This window comes from Petaurus breviceps, unplaced genomic scaffold (genome assembly GCF_028583685.1).
Source record: "Petaurus breviceps papuanus isolate PSGF00001 unplaced genomic scaffold, PetGlider_PUasm1.0 91023, whole genome shotgun sequence".
NCBI lineage: Eukaryota > Metazoa > Chordata > Mammalia > Diprotodontia > Petauridae > Petaurus > Petaurus breviceps.
This window is the reverse complement of record NW_027187398.1, coordinates 7544854-7559516: the sequence shown is the minus strand read 5'-3', so window position 1 is coordinate 7559516 and position 14663 is coordinate 7544854. Positions and strand designations below refer to the sequence as shown.

Here is a 14663-nt window from a genome sequence, read left to right as displayed (position 1 = left end):
TCTCTGGCCATGTGCCCTTGAGCACCTCTCTCTGGGCCTCAGCTCCCTCATCTGTAAAATGGGTAGATTGGTGGGTTGTACCAGATGACTTCTATAGTCCTTTCAGCTCTAACGCTTTGTGATTTTATGAGAGAGCCCCTACTTGTTTGTGGGTTAAAAAGTGAGGGCTTGAGGCATCTGAACTGAAGAGGACGGGATTGGTGGAGGGATTCCTTCTTGTTGTCGTTCCTTCATTTCAGTCATGTCTGGCTCTTCATGACCCCATTTGGGGTTTTCTTGGCAAAGATACTGGAGCAGTTTGCCATTTCCTTCTCCATCTCGTTTGACAGATGAGAAAACTGAGGCAAAGAGGGTTAAGTGATTTACTCAAGGTCGCACAGCTAATGAGGTCAGAGGCTAGATTTGAACTCAAGTCTGCCTGACTCTAGGCCTGGATCCCTATCCACTGCAAGAGCACCAGTCAAAAAGCCATGGAGTCCTAAAGTTTGGCAACCCTGTCTTCCTTCTCTTCATTCCCTTCTCTGGACTCTGCGTCCATATTCATCCTTCCGGCCACATCTTCTGGCTCTGGGTTCCACAGGGGGCCCAAATCCATTTTGGAAATGGAAATGCTATTTCTAAAAGCATTCCTCAAACCCAGGCTTTGATGGAGTCTCCTAACCATCCTGAGAATAGAAGGCTTTCATTCAAAGAAGAGGAAACTTCACTTCTACCCTCAACCCAAAGAAGGACTCCACTGACTGATGTGGAGGGAGGCTTCTGTCACATATACTGCTGGACTGGAAAAGCTCTCTGCAGTTAAAAGCCTATTTCTTCTTCTCTCGTAGATATCGATCCACTTAGCTTTGTGCTAGGCCATTTGCTGGCAATTAATTTCCAAGACAGCAACCAGCACTTTCCTCTAACATTACACTTTCTTAAACATATTTGCACACACTCTCCTTACATCCAAACCCATAAAAAAAAGATGCGAATACCTCTCATGAGGGCTCTGCAGTGCTGTGATTTCCACACAGGGCACCTGTCACCAAATGTTGGCCAATTCACCCTCTTCTCTCAATCTGCCTAGGATAGCCTACGATAGCCAAAGAGCACTCGGGCCCCTTCCAGCTGGATAGCACTTCCAAAATACGCATTACTAGGACTTTTGTAGAAATTGGCAGAGTGCATGGAGCCCCCTATTATCGTTCTTGGCCTTGGACTCTAGTCCTGCCTTTGCAGCTTCGCCTCTCTGGATTTGTGTTTGTAGGCATTTGGGAACCAATGGCAGCCACCCTCTGGCTCGTGGGTCTCTTCCTTCCCCCTCTTTCATAGACCTTGTATCTGGTAGGGAATGACCTCACTGCTGGAGTTTCCCAGCTGCTTTGCAGCACGTGGGAAGATGGCTGGATTTGTATTCCAAAGTACCAAATTTGAATTTTGGCCTCAGGAAAGACAAATCATGTCTCTGGACTTCTGCTTGCTCGTCTGTAAAATGAAGATCACAACAATAGTACTAAGGTTAATAAGTGTGAGAGCGACCACATATGACAATTTAAAGTCTCCAAGTCATTTTCCATATATTATGTCATTTGAATGTCATACCAACCCTGCGAGATAGGTACTAGATGTATTGTTGCCCTCATTTCCTCATGCGGAAACTGAGTCTCAAAGAAGTTGACTGACTGGCCTATGATCACAAAGCTAATAAAAATAAAAGGCAGGATTAGAACTCAGGTCTTCTTAAATCCAAGTCCAGCAGGCTCTCCAGGCATGCCTAGTTGGCATACTTATCAGATTCACAAATGATATCAAACTGGGAGGGATGGGTAAGTGAAAGAAGAAAGGGGGAGGGAATAAGCATTTATGTAGGACCAACCACATGCCAAGATCTGTGCTAAGTGCTTTCCAAATATTATTTTATTTGATCCTCAAAACAACCCTGGGTGGTAAGCGCTGCTTTTGTTCCCATTTTACAGTTGAGGAAACTGAAGCAAACAGAGGCTTGTACTGGGTCACACCACTAGTGAACGTCTGCGGTTGGATTTGAACTCAGGTCTTCATGACTCTGAATCTGGCATTCTATCTACTATACCAACCACCTGCCTCTGACTATCAGGCAAGAGCAATGGGTTAAATTGATTAGGATGAAATTCAGTAGGGATAAATATGAAGGTTCTCTCTGGATTAAAAAAATCAATCAATTTCACAAGTCTAAGCCAAAGGAGGAGTTTGGATAGTCATTTGTCTGAAAAAGATCTGGGGATTTTAGTGCACTGAAAACTGATTATGAGTTTGCAGAGTGTTGTGACAGCCAATTAATGAAATCCTGAGCTTCACTGAGGGGCACAACTTCCCCAGAGGAGGAGGTGAGTACAGGTCCCTCTGTCCTCTATCTGGTTGGAACACATCTGGAGTATTATAATCAATTCTAACACTGGAGGCTACAGTTTAGGAAGGAAGAAACTTGATGAACTACAGAGTGTGCATAGGAGGACAACCAGGTTGGTAAATAAAATAACATAAATGAGAACCAGTTATATAGGCACCTGAGAAATCCCTGATCCAGTTTCTTCATTTTATAGATGAAAAAAAGTGAAGCCCAAAGAATATGACCCAAAGGATCGTATAGCCTACAAAAGAGAAGACTCCAGGGGTCAGACTGGAGATGTGACAGCAGTCTCCACGTGGTTGAAGGACTGTCATGTGGAAAAGGAATGAGACTTTTTTTTGTTTGGCCCCAGAGGCCAGACCCAAGAGCAGTGGGAAGAGTCTGCAAAGGAGGCAGATTTAGGCTCAGTGCAAAGAAAAACTCGCTGATGATTAGAGTTGTCCAAAAGTAAAAAGAAAGTTGCCTTTGGAGGTGATGGGATCCTAACCCTTACTGGAGGTCTTTAAGCCAAGGCTGGATGACCTGTTGGGTATTTATAATGGGGACCTCTATCAAGTATGGGTTGCATTGGATGTCTGCCGAGGTCCTTGCCAAGTCTGACATTCCATGATTCTGTGTAATTCTAATAATAATTCTACTAACTACACCCATAAGTCTGTGGAAGGGAGACTAGTTTGTCATATGATTTAGTGTTCAAAGGGACCATAGATATCAACGGATGCAACTCTTTCATTTTATAAATGGTAGATTAGGGTTAAGATAGATTCTCTGGGGGCGGCCAGGTAGCACAGCAAGTAAGAGCACCGGCTCCAGTGTTGAGAAGACCTGGAGATCGAATCCCGGGCTCAAACACTTAGCACCCACCCAGAAACACCTGGCCATGTAACCTTGAGCAAGTTACTTAACCCCAATTGCTTAGGGGCAGCCAGGTGGCTCAGTGAGTAAGAGCACCGGCTCCAGTGTCGGGAAGACCTGGATCAAATCCGGGTTCAGATACTCAGCACCACACCCAGAAATAATAACTGGCTGTGTAACCTTGAGCAAGTTACTTAACCCCAATTGCTTTAAAAAAAAAAAAAGATAGATTCTCTGATTTGCTCAGTGTCACACTGGTAGGGGTGGGATTTGAACCCAAGTCCTCTGACTCCAGATCCACTATACTTTCGCTTAAGTTAATAAGCTTATTTTTTTTAATATTTTGTTTAAGTTTTTTTAAATTTTGTATTCCAAATTCTCCCTCTCCCTCCACCTCCCCATCAATTGAGAAGGCAAGCAATTTGATATATATGTGTAGTTGTGTGAAACATATTTCCATATTACACATGTTGTGAAAGGAAACCCGCCCCCCCAAAAAAGAAAGTTTTTTTTAAAGGATACTTCAATTTGCATTGAGACTCCATCAGTTCTTTCTCTAGATGTGGATAGCATCATGAGTCCTTTGGAATTGTCTTAGGTCATTGTATCGCTGAGAATAGCTAAGTCATTCACAGTTGATCATTGTACAATATTACTGTTACTGTGTACAATGCTCTCCTGCTTCTGTTCACTTCACTTTGCGTCATTTCTTGTATGTCTTCCCAGGTTTTTCTGAAAGCATCCTGCCTATCATTTCTTATAGCACAATAGTATTCCATCCTAATCGCATACCACAACTTGTTCAGCCATTCCCCAATTGATGGGCATACCGTCAATTTCCAATTCTTTGCCACCACAAAAAGAGCTGCTATAAATATTTTTGTATCTATTTTAATCTCTTACAGACCTAGTAGTGGTATTGCTGGGTCAAAGTGTATGTCTAATTTAATAGACTTTGGGGCATAGTTTCAAATTGCTCCCCAGAATGTTGGATCAGTTCACCACTCCACCAACAGTGCATTAGTGTCCCAATTTTCCCATATCCTAATAAGATTATTATTAAGCAATTTATTAAGTACTTACTATATGCTAGACACTGTGCTAAGCACTGGGGATACAAAAAAAGGCAAAAGATAGTATCTTCCCTAATAGAGCTCATTCTAATGGGGGAGACAACATGCAAGCAACTATGCACATATGAGATATATACAGAGTAAATTGAAGGCAATCTTGGAAGAAAGGCACTAGCATTGAGGAGGACTGGGAAATACCTCATGAAGAAACTAGGATTTGAGGTGAAATTTGAAGGAAGCTGGGGAAACCAGAAGGAAGAAACGAGAAGGGAAAGCATTCCAAGCATTGGAGGCAGCCAACAAAAAGGCACAAAGCCGGCAGATTAAGTGTCTTGTGAAAGTAACAAAAGGCCCAATGACCCTAGATCACATAAAGGGAAGTAAAGTACAAGAAGATAAGAAGAGATTGTGAAGAACTTTAAAAGTCAAATGTGAAAAAGTGAAGGGAAGAAGCATTTATTAAGTACCTACTATATACAAGGCACTATTCTGAATGCTTCACAAATATTATTTGATCCTCATAACAACCCTGGAAGTTGAGTGCAGCTATTATCCCCGTTTACATTTGATGAAACTGAGGCAAACAGAGGTTAAGTGACTTGCCTGGGGTTACACAGCTAGTAAGTGTCTAAGGCCAGATTTTAACTCAGGTCTTCCTGACTCTAGGCTTAATTCTCTATCCAGTATGCCAAGTAACTTCCTCAAATACAGGATTTTATATCTATTCCTAGAGGCAACTGAGAGCCACTGAAGTTTGTTGAGCAGGGGGTGACATTATTAGATATGTGATTAGGGAAGACAATGAAGTTCAGGATGGTCTGAAGTGGGGAAAGACTTCAGCCAGGAAGATGAACCAGAAGGTTATATATATATATATATATATATATATATATATAGTCCAGGTGTGAAATGATGAGGGTCCCCAGAGTGGGTCCTGTGTCCAAGAAAATAAGAGATCCTGTATAAGAGATGTTGTAAAGGCAGAAATAACAAGATCTGGCAACGGGTTGGATATGTGGAGTGACTGAGGGTAAGATAGCAAGAATGGTGCATAGGTAGTAAGTCTGTGTGATTGGGTGTTAGTGCCCACAACATTAACAAGGAAAGTGGAAAGATGGAAGGGCTTGGGGGAAAAGATAATGAGCTCATCTGTGGACACACTGAATTTAAGATGTCTGGAGGACATCTTGTTTGACATGTCTCCTACGCACTTGGAGATCAAGAGAGAGGTTAGGGCTGGATAAACAGATCTGGGGATCATTTGCATGGAGATGATCATTGAATCCAAGAAAGCTGCTGAAATCATGAAGCAAGATGGTATAGAAAAATAGAAGAGGACCCAGGACAAACCCTTGGGGGATGCCCAGGTTTGGTGGGCATAATCTCATTGAAGATCCAGCAAAGGAGAATAAGAAGGAGCTGTCAGAGAGGCAGAAATCAGTGAGATCATATTATCATCAGATCATTGATTTAAAGAGACCTCAACCTCTGTTGTTGTAACAATTAGAGCTGCCCCGATGTAGAATGGGCTGTTTTGGAAAGTAGTAAGCTCTCCACTGCTGGAAATCTTCAAGTAGAAATCAGTTGACTATTGATTAGGTGATTTGTGTTCAGGTAAGGGTTAAACTGCATTCCCTCTGAGATCCCTTCCAACTCTGAGATTTGTCAATTACTATTTATTCTCTTAGCTTAGTAAACATGTTGTAGAGGGACTGCTGGCTTTGGAGACAGGACCTGTGTTTAAATCCCATCTCTCCTGCTTACTATGTGACTTTGTTGAAATCTTTTGGTTTCTCTGAATCTCAGTTTCTTAATCAGTAAAACATGAAAGGGCTGGAGTAAATCATTTCAGGGGTATCTTCCAACCCTAAAGCTGTGACCCTATGATACTTATCTGTAAAATGAATGGGTTGGATAGATAGTCTCTAAGAGTCCCTTCCAGCTACAACATACAATAATTCTGTAAGATTAGTATCCAAAAGAGAGTGAACTAACTAGATTAATTGTTTGTATCCACATTTGGCAGAATGTTTTGTAGTTTACAAAACCCTTTTTTTTCAACAACTTTGTGAGATGAATAATTTAAGTATTATTTCCCCACTTTACATATGAAGGAAACAGGCTGAGAAAGGTTGCATTACTTGCCTATTTTCATGTATCTAGTAAATGTTGAAGATGCAACTCAATTCCAGGTCTCCTGGTTGCAGATCTATTGTTCTTTCCATAACATCAAACAAAGTGATGCTTTGCCTAGATATTTTTCTTTGATGAGGGACTAAGCACCCAAGAAATCTGAAAATGGCATGTACCCATGTTATGTGCCTCCCTCAATAATAATAATTAATAATAGTTAATATTTATAGAGTGTTCAAAGTTTGCAAAGTCTTATCTTACACATCCATCATAGGTATTATCTCCATTTGACAGATGAATAAGTCACAAAGAATCTAAATGACTTACCCAGGATCATGCAGCTTGTAAGTAAGTTTCAGGGGCAGGATTTGAACCAACACTATCTGCTTCTTCTCACTGTTTCTACCCACCCAGGCATATAATACAAAGGGAAAATTCATTCTTTCTGTCTTCTCTTTTTCTGGACTCTGCCAACCATCCCCACTCTGGAGTAGAACAAATCCACTTCTAGCCAGGCCCAACCTGCCTCCTCTTCCTCTTAGATGTTCACTGCTATCATCTTTCACCTACCACCATCCAATTCCACGTCAGCAAGCAAGTCAAACAATCAATCAAGAAACATTTATTAAGTACCCACTGTAAGCCTATCAATGTGTCAGGTGCTGGTGTCACAGAAAAATACAACAATCCCTGTCCTCATGATTACATTCTACTGGGTGAAACATAAGTATCAGAGGTGTATAGTTAGGTCATTTCAAGTCACTGTCCTAGTGTACTTTTACTGAACAAAAAGGGCAATATTTATGTCACTTGGATGTTTCTGAGAAGAATTAGCTGCTTATAAAAACAAAACAGAGCCAGGGAAAGATATAATCTAGGCTCTCTCTCCCTCTTTCTCTCCTCTCTCTCCTTCTCTCCCTCTCTCTTTCTTTTCCCCCTCTCTTTCTCTCATTCTCTTTTTTCTCTCTCTCCCTCTCTCTCTGTTTCTCTCTGCCTTTCTTCTACTCCCCATCTCTCTTTCTCTCATTCTCTGTCTCCTCTTCTCTTGTTATTTCTCTCTTTCTCTCCCCCTCTCTCTTATTCTCTCTTTCTCTCCCTCTCTCTCCATTTCTCTCTGCCTCTCTTTCTTCCACTCCCCCTTTCTCTTTCTCTCATTCTCTGTCTCCTCCTCTCTCCCTTTCTCTCTCTTTCTCTTTCTCTCTCTCTTTCCTTCTCTGTCTGCCTCTCCCTCCCCTATTTCTTTCTCTTTCTCATCATCATAATCATCCTCTCTCCTCTCTCTCTCTCTTTCTCCTCTCCTCTCCTCTACATATATACAGAAGATGATACAGTAGAAAAATACTGGTTTTGGAATAAGAGGACCTGGGTTTCAAACCTGACAGCTCCTTACTACCTATGTAACTTTGGACAAGTCACTTGACTTCCCTGGGCCTCAGTTTCCTCATCCATAATGGAGTAGACATGGAGGGTGGAGCAGGCATCCTGTAACATCCCTTCCTGCTCTAGATCTATGGTCCCATATAGTTTACCTGCAGAAATGCTTAATGATCCTTCCCATGCTGTCTAGTGCTTCTCTGACAAGATGGTATCCCCTGACATCCCAATTCTCAGAAGGATCACAAGGTATCATCCCCAGATTTTCCTCTCTCTAGGCGGCAGCTGTGTAACACTTTCTGTTCAAAGCTTTTGATGTCCATTCTCTTATTTCCTTTTTATGACAACCATCTGAGATGGGCATTTTAAGGATTATGATCACCACTTTACCAATAAGGAAACTGAGATTCAGAGACATGAAGTGATTTGTCTAAGGTCACACAGCTAAGAAATGAGGGAGTTGGAACTTGAACCCCAGTCTTTTGGTTCTATTCCTGTGTTCTTCCCACTATACCACTATAATATAAAGGGAACTGAACTTGGAATCTCTAGACTTGGGTTCAAATTTTACCTCAAACAGTTAACACCTATGTGACTGTGGCAAATCTCTTAATTGCTGTGAATTTCAGTTTCCATATCTATAAAATGGGGATAATAATATCCACACTATCTATCCCATTGGGGGTTGTTAGGAGGAAAGTGCTGTGAGAGACTTAAGGTAATCTCTGGATGTGAATAGCCAGACTACCTCTGATAAGCATCTGACTTTTCCTAGACCTGCCTTAATTTCTGCTATACCCTGAACCTATGGGTCTGTGGGCCTGGGCCAATTTGCACGGCTGATATAAATGGTAATGGTTAATCAAGAATCTATTTAGCTTGTGTTTAATAAGAAATGTTTCCCCTTGCTCTTGTTACTAATTACTGAAGATGTCTCTGTGTGAATGAAAACTCTGTCCCTTGCCATCTGGATACTGTTGATATGTCTCAGTTCAGTCATGAACCGGGTGATATCAGTGGTTTCCATGTCAACAGATTACAGTGTCTTATGTAGAAATGTGTGACTGTATTGCACCAAGAAGAAGCCAGCCTCTGAAGGGGGAAAGCTCCAGCTTCACACTGAAAAATCTTAGCTGATTTTCAGTAATTGCTTTGGAAATATTTCAGTTTTGTTCCAATTATATCTGCATGGAAAACTGCAGTTTTGATGTTTGGGGTCATTTGGGAATGGGACAATTGCCTTGTTGATGGCTCCATTTTCATTCTGTTGGGAAGACTTTTCCCCAAAGAGGATACATTAACATCTTCAGCCAATGGAAATCAGTTTATTCTCTGAATTATGGAGATTTACCATGTGTACCTAATGGGTGGGTAACTCAGAACTCTGTGGGCCCCAACAGCCATGGCATAGATGTGTAATTATATTTATGAAAAATGTGGCCTAAAGGCCTCAGGGTTTGGATAATGAATCCTGGCTAAGGACAGCAATAGCAGCCAGAGCCCAAAAAAGAGTCATTGGGATAATTTCTTAAGAAACAAACAAAAAAAGGTACAGTGAAAAGAGTACTAGATTTAGAACAGGAATACCCAGTTCTGCCACCTACTATATATATGACGTTAGCCAAGTGACTTAACCTATCTGGACCTCAGTTTACTACTCTGTAAAATGAAGGCAGTTGGGCTATATGATCTTCTAAGACCTTTGAATGCTAAATCATAATCCATGATCTATGAGCTTCAAGTTACCATGGTCTCTTGTATTTCCTAAAAAGGTATAGTGGGAGATGGATTTTAATCATCTGTTTCTAAGAATTCTTCATTCTGGTGACCAACACAGACCATGACAGATAGTATGTGACTAACTACATACATGGAACACTTCTTAATACCACTCAGGAACTTGAACTGATCTCAGTGTCTGCTTTTCTTTCATAGATAAAGAATGCTGCAGCAAATGTCCTTCGAGAGACATGGCTTATCTATAAACACACCAAGCTGCTCAAAAAGATTGACCATGCCAAAGTCCGGAAACACCAGAGGAAATTCCTCCAAGCTATCCACCAGTAAGTACAGCCAAGCCCAGCATAACTTCCTGTGGTCCTCATGAGGCCTAGAGAAAGAGGCCTGGGAGGTGGTGGAAAAGAGAGGCCCATGACAGTTTCCACTTCAGATTCTACTGATGTTCTCCTTGGTAGACAGACAGAGAAAGAGAGAGAGACTTGTCCTTTCCTTGGACCCTGCCGAGTCTATCATTCAGGGTGTGTTCACGTTAACCATGCTAGGTTCCAAAATCGGAGAGGGTAATTTGGTAAAGAAATTGAAGCTAAAGGAACAAGTTGATCTCTTAACACTTTAGCACAAAGGCCAAGATGAGATCGTTGCCATCTTTCTCCCACAGGCTGAGAAGCGTAAAGATGGAACAGAGAAAGCTGAGTGATCAAGCCAACACCCTGGTAGACCTTTCCAAGGTGAGTGGGTGAATCTGAAGCCACCCTCAAGAGACTTCAGATTCTTCCATTTAGATTGTTTGTTTTAAGGGTGGCTGGGAATACCTGGATAAAATAATCCCCCATAAAACCTTATACCAGGAAGCCAGAGAATCATTCCTACCAAGATCCACCCCACCCCTCAAAAAAAAAAAAACCAAATACACAAAACTACACATACATTTAAAAAAACAGCCTTAAGGTTCAGATTTTAGAGGCTTGGAATTGACTGTTGTGCTCAAAATGAGAGAGATATGACTGGACTCATGCTTTAGGAAAATCACTTGTGGCTGAATGGAGGATGGGCTGGAGTGGGAAGGCAGGTAGACCCACCAGTAGGCTATTGCAATAATATGGGCTTGAGGTGATGAGAGCCAGCACTAGAATTATGGAAGTATCAAAGGAGAGAAGGGGACATATTCAAGAGAAAGGTGAAATCAACAGGCCTTGGCAATAGATTGGAAGAAGGGAGGAGTATGAACGAATTTGGTGACTCTTAGATTGCAAGCCTGGGGGACTGGGAGAATGGTGTTGCCCTCTACACTAATAGGGAGGGTAGGAAGGAGGTAGGGTTTGGGGATAAAATAGTGAGTTCCATTTTGGACACTTCTAGTTTAAGATGTCTACTGGACATCCAGTTTGAGGTATCTGAAAGGCAGTTGGAGATATGAGATTGGAGGCAGAGAGACTAGGCCAGAATAGATAAACTTGAGAATCATCAATATAGAAATAGTAATTAAATTCATGGGAGCTCAAATGAGATCTGACTCCAAGGCTGCCCTCTATCCACTACAACATGGTACCTCTCTGTTGTTATAATCAGTGAGTGATTTGAAGATGTTCAATTTGTAGTTCAATTCAGTGATTCCTTGTCTATTTTCAAAACTACCCATTTTCCTCTATGGAAATATGGGAATGAGGATACATTTCTAGAGATACACTGTATGGAAGAGAATGACCAGGATGGACCCAAGACCAGGTCAACTTAAGGCTGGCAGAAGTAAATATGGGAAAAAGAAAAGTACAGGAAGATACATAAAGTGGAGAAGAGGAAGAAGAAAGAGAGGAATTATATAAGTACTGTCCTCTGATATCTGAAGAGCTGTTATGTGAAGAAAAAAATAAGACAGACATTCTCCTCGGGTCCAGAGAGCAAAGGTAGGACCAGTTGTAACAAGTAACAAGCAGACATATTGGCTCACTATAAAGAAAAACCTTCTACAACAAAGCTACCTTACAATAGAATGAGTTTCCCTGTCCCTTCCACTAACATTCTTCAGGTAGGAGCCATTTGATCCCTCTTTGGGGATGTTACAAAAGGAATAGATACATCATCCAGGTAGGAGTGAACTGGATGAACCTGACATCCTTTCCCTATCTCTGAGATTCCTGGATTCTATGACTTGAGTGCTTTAGCTCTTCAAGAGAGGGAGAGAGATACAAAGTCCAAGAAAGAGTCCAACAAGAAAGCTCTCCTTTGAGAATACTTGGGCTTTTATAGCTTGCTGCTATGATTTGGGCATTTCTCTATATCACTTCGTGCAGCTAAGTGATGCACTAAAAGCACTGGGACAAAAGTCAGGAAGACATCTTCCTGAGTTCAAATCTGGCCTCAGTCACATACTGGCTGTGTAACCCTGAGCAAGTCACTTAACCCTATTTGCCTCAGTTTCCTCATCTGTAAAATGAGCTGGGGAAGGAAATGGCAAACCATTCCAGTCTCTTTGCCAAGAAAACCCCAAATGGGGTCACAGAGAGTTGGACATGACTGAAACGACTCAACAACAACAATAACTATGCTACTCCACTGTTACACTAATGTATTCCTTTCAGGACTTTTCTGGGAGGCAGATTAATAAGCTTAAGAATTTCACTTCTCCTCAAAATCCCTAAAGTGAAGGCATGAAAGGTCATTGTTATCAGCAGCAGAGAGCACATCGGTAATCATGGTGCGTAGGTGCCTGTTGAAGAAAGGGGCCTCCCCCTCATCAAGTTCTCTTCATTGCTACTTAATCGAAATCATATATAAAATACAAAGCCCAGGGCCAGCCTCGTAGAACATGCAGGCAGACATTCATTATCATAATGGAACACACTTCCTTGGTGAGCCCAAGGAGAAAAGCAACTCCCTCACACAAATTAAGCCCCATTGAGAACGTGGTACAATCAGTACAAATTATTGGTTATTTGGCCATCCACAGGCACCGGGTACAATGAAAGGATTGTGTCAAAGAAAGGATTCCCTAACCTGATGTGGAAATTACAATCAAGTGGCTAAGTGGGTTGGCACAGTTTGGAACAAGCATAGAGAGACTGTCATTACTCTTGGAACATTTGGGTGAAACGTGGGGTTTGCAACTGGTTTTTTAGGAGTCCAACAAGGGAAAAGCTATTGCTAGGAGGGAAAGAAAGAGCACCTTTAGTGTCACTGGCTTAAGATTGCTCCTGTGAAGGAGGAGTGATTCCCACCTCACCTCACACCAAGCATAACATATGTCCAGACCAGGCTATATTATGCTACCAAGCAGGAAGCATGTTCTCATATTAATTCAAGCCAGGTAACTGCATTCCACGGTTTCTGTGACGCTGCCTCCAGTGCATCTCCCACAGCCAGAAGCCAACATATAGCAGGATGTGTGGAGCAAAAATATCAGGTGCAACAGAAAGTCTCATCTATTCCTCATGGAGCCTGGAGTGGAAACAATTTGGAGACCAAATTACCTGAAGGTCAGGAAAGCATTCTAGAAAAGTGACCTTCACGATGGCCTGCTGAAAAGTAGGGAGAAGTAAACACTGATATGCTGCCAGTCTTTTTCTTTTTCTTGCTGGGGGGAATTAAAGGTACTGGCAATCTCCTAGCATATCCCACATTGGGCCATGTTTCCCCTGGAATCCTGTCACCAAGCAACGAAGGGGAGAAGATAGCATAGTCATCACCTCTTTCTGTGTGTGTGTATGTGTGTATGTGTGTGTGTGTGTTCACTCTCCATTTATCTTTTCTTCCCTTTGGTTCCTTGGAAAGGAAGAACCTGTTGAAATGGGGGGGGGGGGGGGGGGGGGGCGGGGGGGGGAGGAATGGCAGGATCCAAAATGTTCTGACTACTTTTTATAGCCGCCTCACAAGCAGGCCTCCCCTTCTGTTCAATGAAGTAGGAGGGGTTTGTGCGCATGTCCCTGGAGGGTGCTCTGTGAAGACTCATCCTTGAAGGAATGTCTGTCACTTCACCAACTTATCATTTTGACATGGTCATTGATGTGGCAGCCAAAAAAAATGCTCTTGCTCTTCTTGGGCAGCATTAACAATGGTAGAGCTTCTGGAATGGGGAGACAATAGGTCTGCTATCCTTGGTCCTAGTCAGATCACATAGGATCACAGATTCAGAGCTGAAAGAAAGACTCTAGGGGTCATATAGACCCACCCAGTCATCTTACAGAGGTGGGAACTGAGGCCCTATGAGATGAGGCAACTTGCCCAGGATCATGTAGGTAATAAGTGTCAGAGTCAAGATTCAAACTCAGGTTCTCTAACTCCAAGTCCAAGTTTCTTTCCCCTGCACCACACCGCCTCCTACATCTGGAGTGTTCTGTTTTGAGTCCCACATTTTAGGAAGGAGGAGCTGGAGTGAGGCCAAAGGAGAAGAGTGGCCAGCATGGGAGTTTGGAAATCATGGCATAGGAGAATCAGCTAAAAGAACCTGGTGAAGAGGAAACCTTTATGAGTGGTAGTAGGGAAGAGGTCATAGCTGTCTTCAAGTATTTGAAGAGCTGCCTTAGAGGAGAGGAGTCAGACTTGCCCCATTTGGCCCCAGCAAGTTGAGTGAAGAGCCAAAGGCAGAAGACAAAGAATGGCTGGTTTCTACTCTCAGGGCAAATTCCTAGACCAGCAATGGCAAACTCAAATAGAAAGAGGAACCATTAAACTATACATAAAGAACCACATATTGACATAGAAAACCACATATTGACACTATCTATGTTCCATTGTATTTTTATATATTTAAAAAAAATATTTCCCAATTATATTTTAATCTCATTCTGGCTCACTCAAGAGTGTTGCCATAGTAATATGGCCCTTTAGCTATGTGTGTGACACCTCTCTCCTACACCATTGGAACTGTTGAAAAGTAGAATTGACTGCTTTAAGAAATAGGGAATTCCCCATCCCTAGAGGTATCAAATAGAGAGGATATCTACTTTACAAAGGGAATTTCCTACTTCTTTTATCTAGAACTGGAAAGGATTCATAAAAGCTATCTGGTCCAACCACCCCCCTTCAGTTTATAATTAAGGAAACTGAGTCCCAAAAAGAACAAGTGACTTACTCAAGGTTGCACAAGTAGTGAGTGACAGATACACTATTAGAACCCAGGA

At 42.0% G+C, this 14663-nt stretch overlaps 1 protein-coding gene across 3 annotated transcripts in view; it reads left to right on the top strand.

The window, feature by feature from the left end:
- Positions 1 to 14663, top strand: part of KCNN3 (potassium calcium-activated channel subfamily N member 3) — a 306058-nt gene that overhangs the window by 281355 nt on the left and 10040 nt on the right. For all 3 annotated transcript variants that reach the window (XM_069078248.1, XM_069078250.1, XM_069078249.1), the window contains exons 6-7: positions 9742 to 9869; positions 10205 to 10274. In XM_069078248.1, coding sequence (XP_068934349.1) covers positions 9742 to 9869; positions 10205 to 10274 — 198 coding nt within the window. The remainder of the gene's footprint in view (positions 1 to 9741; positions 9870 to 10204; positions 10275 to 14663) is intronic.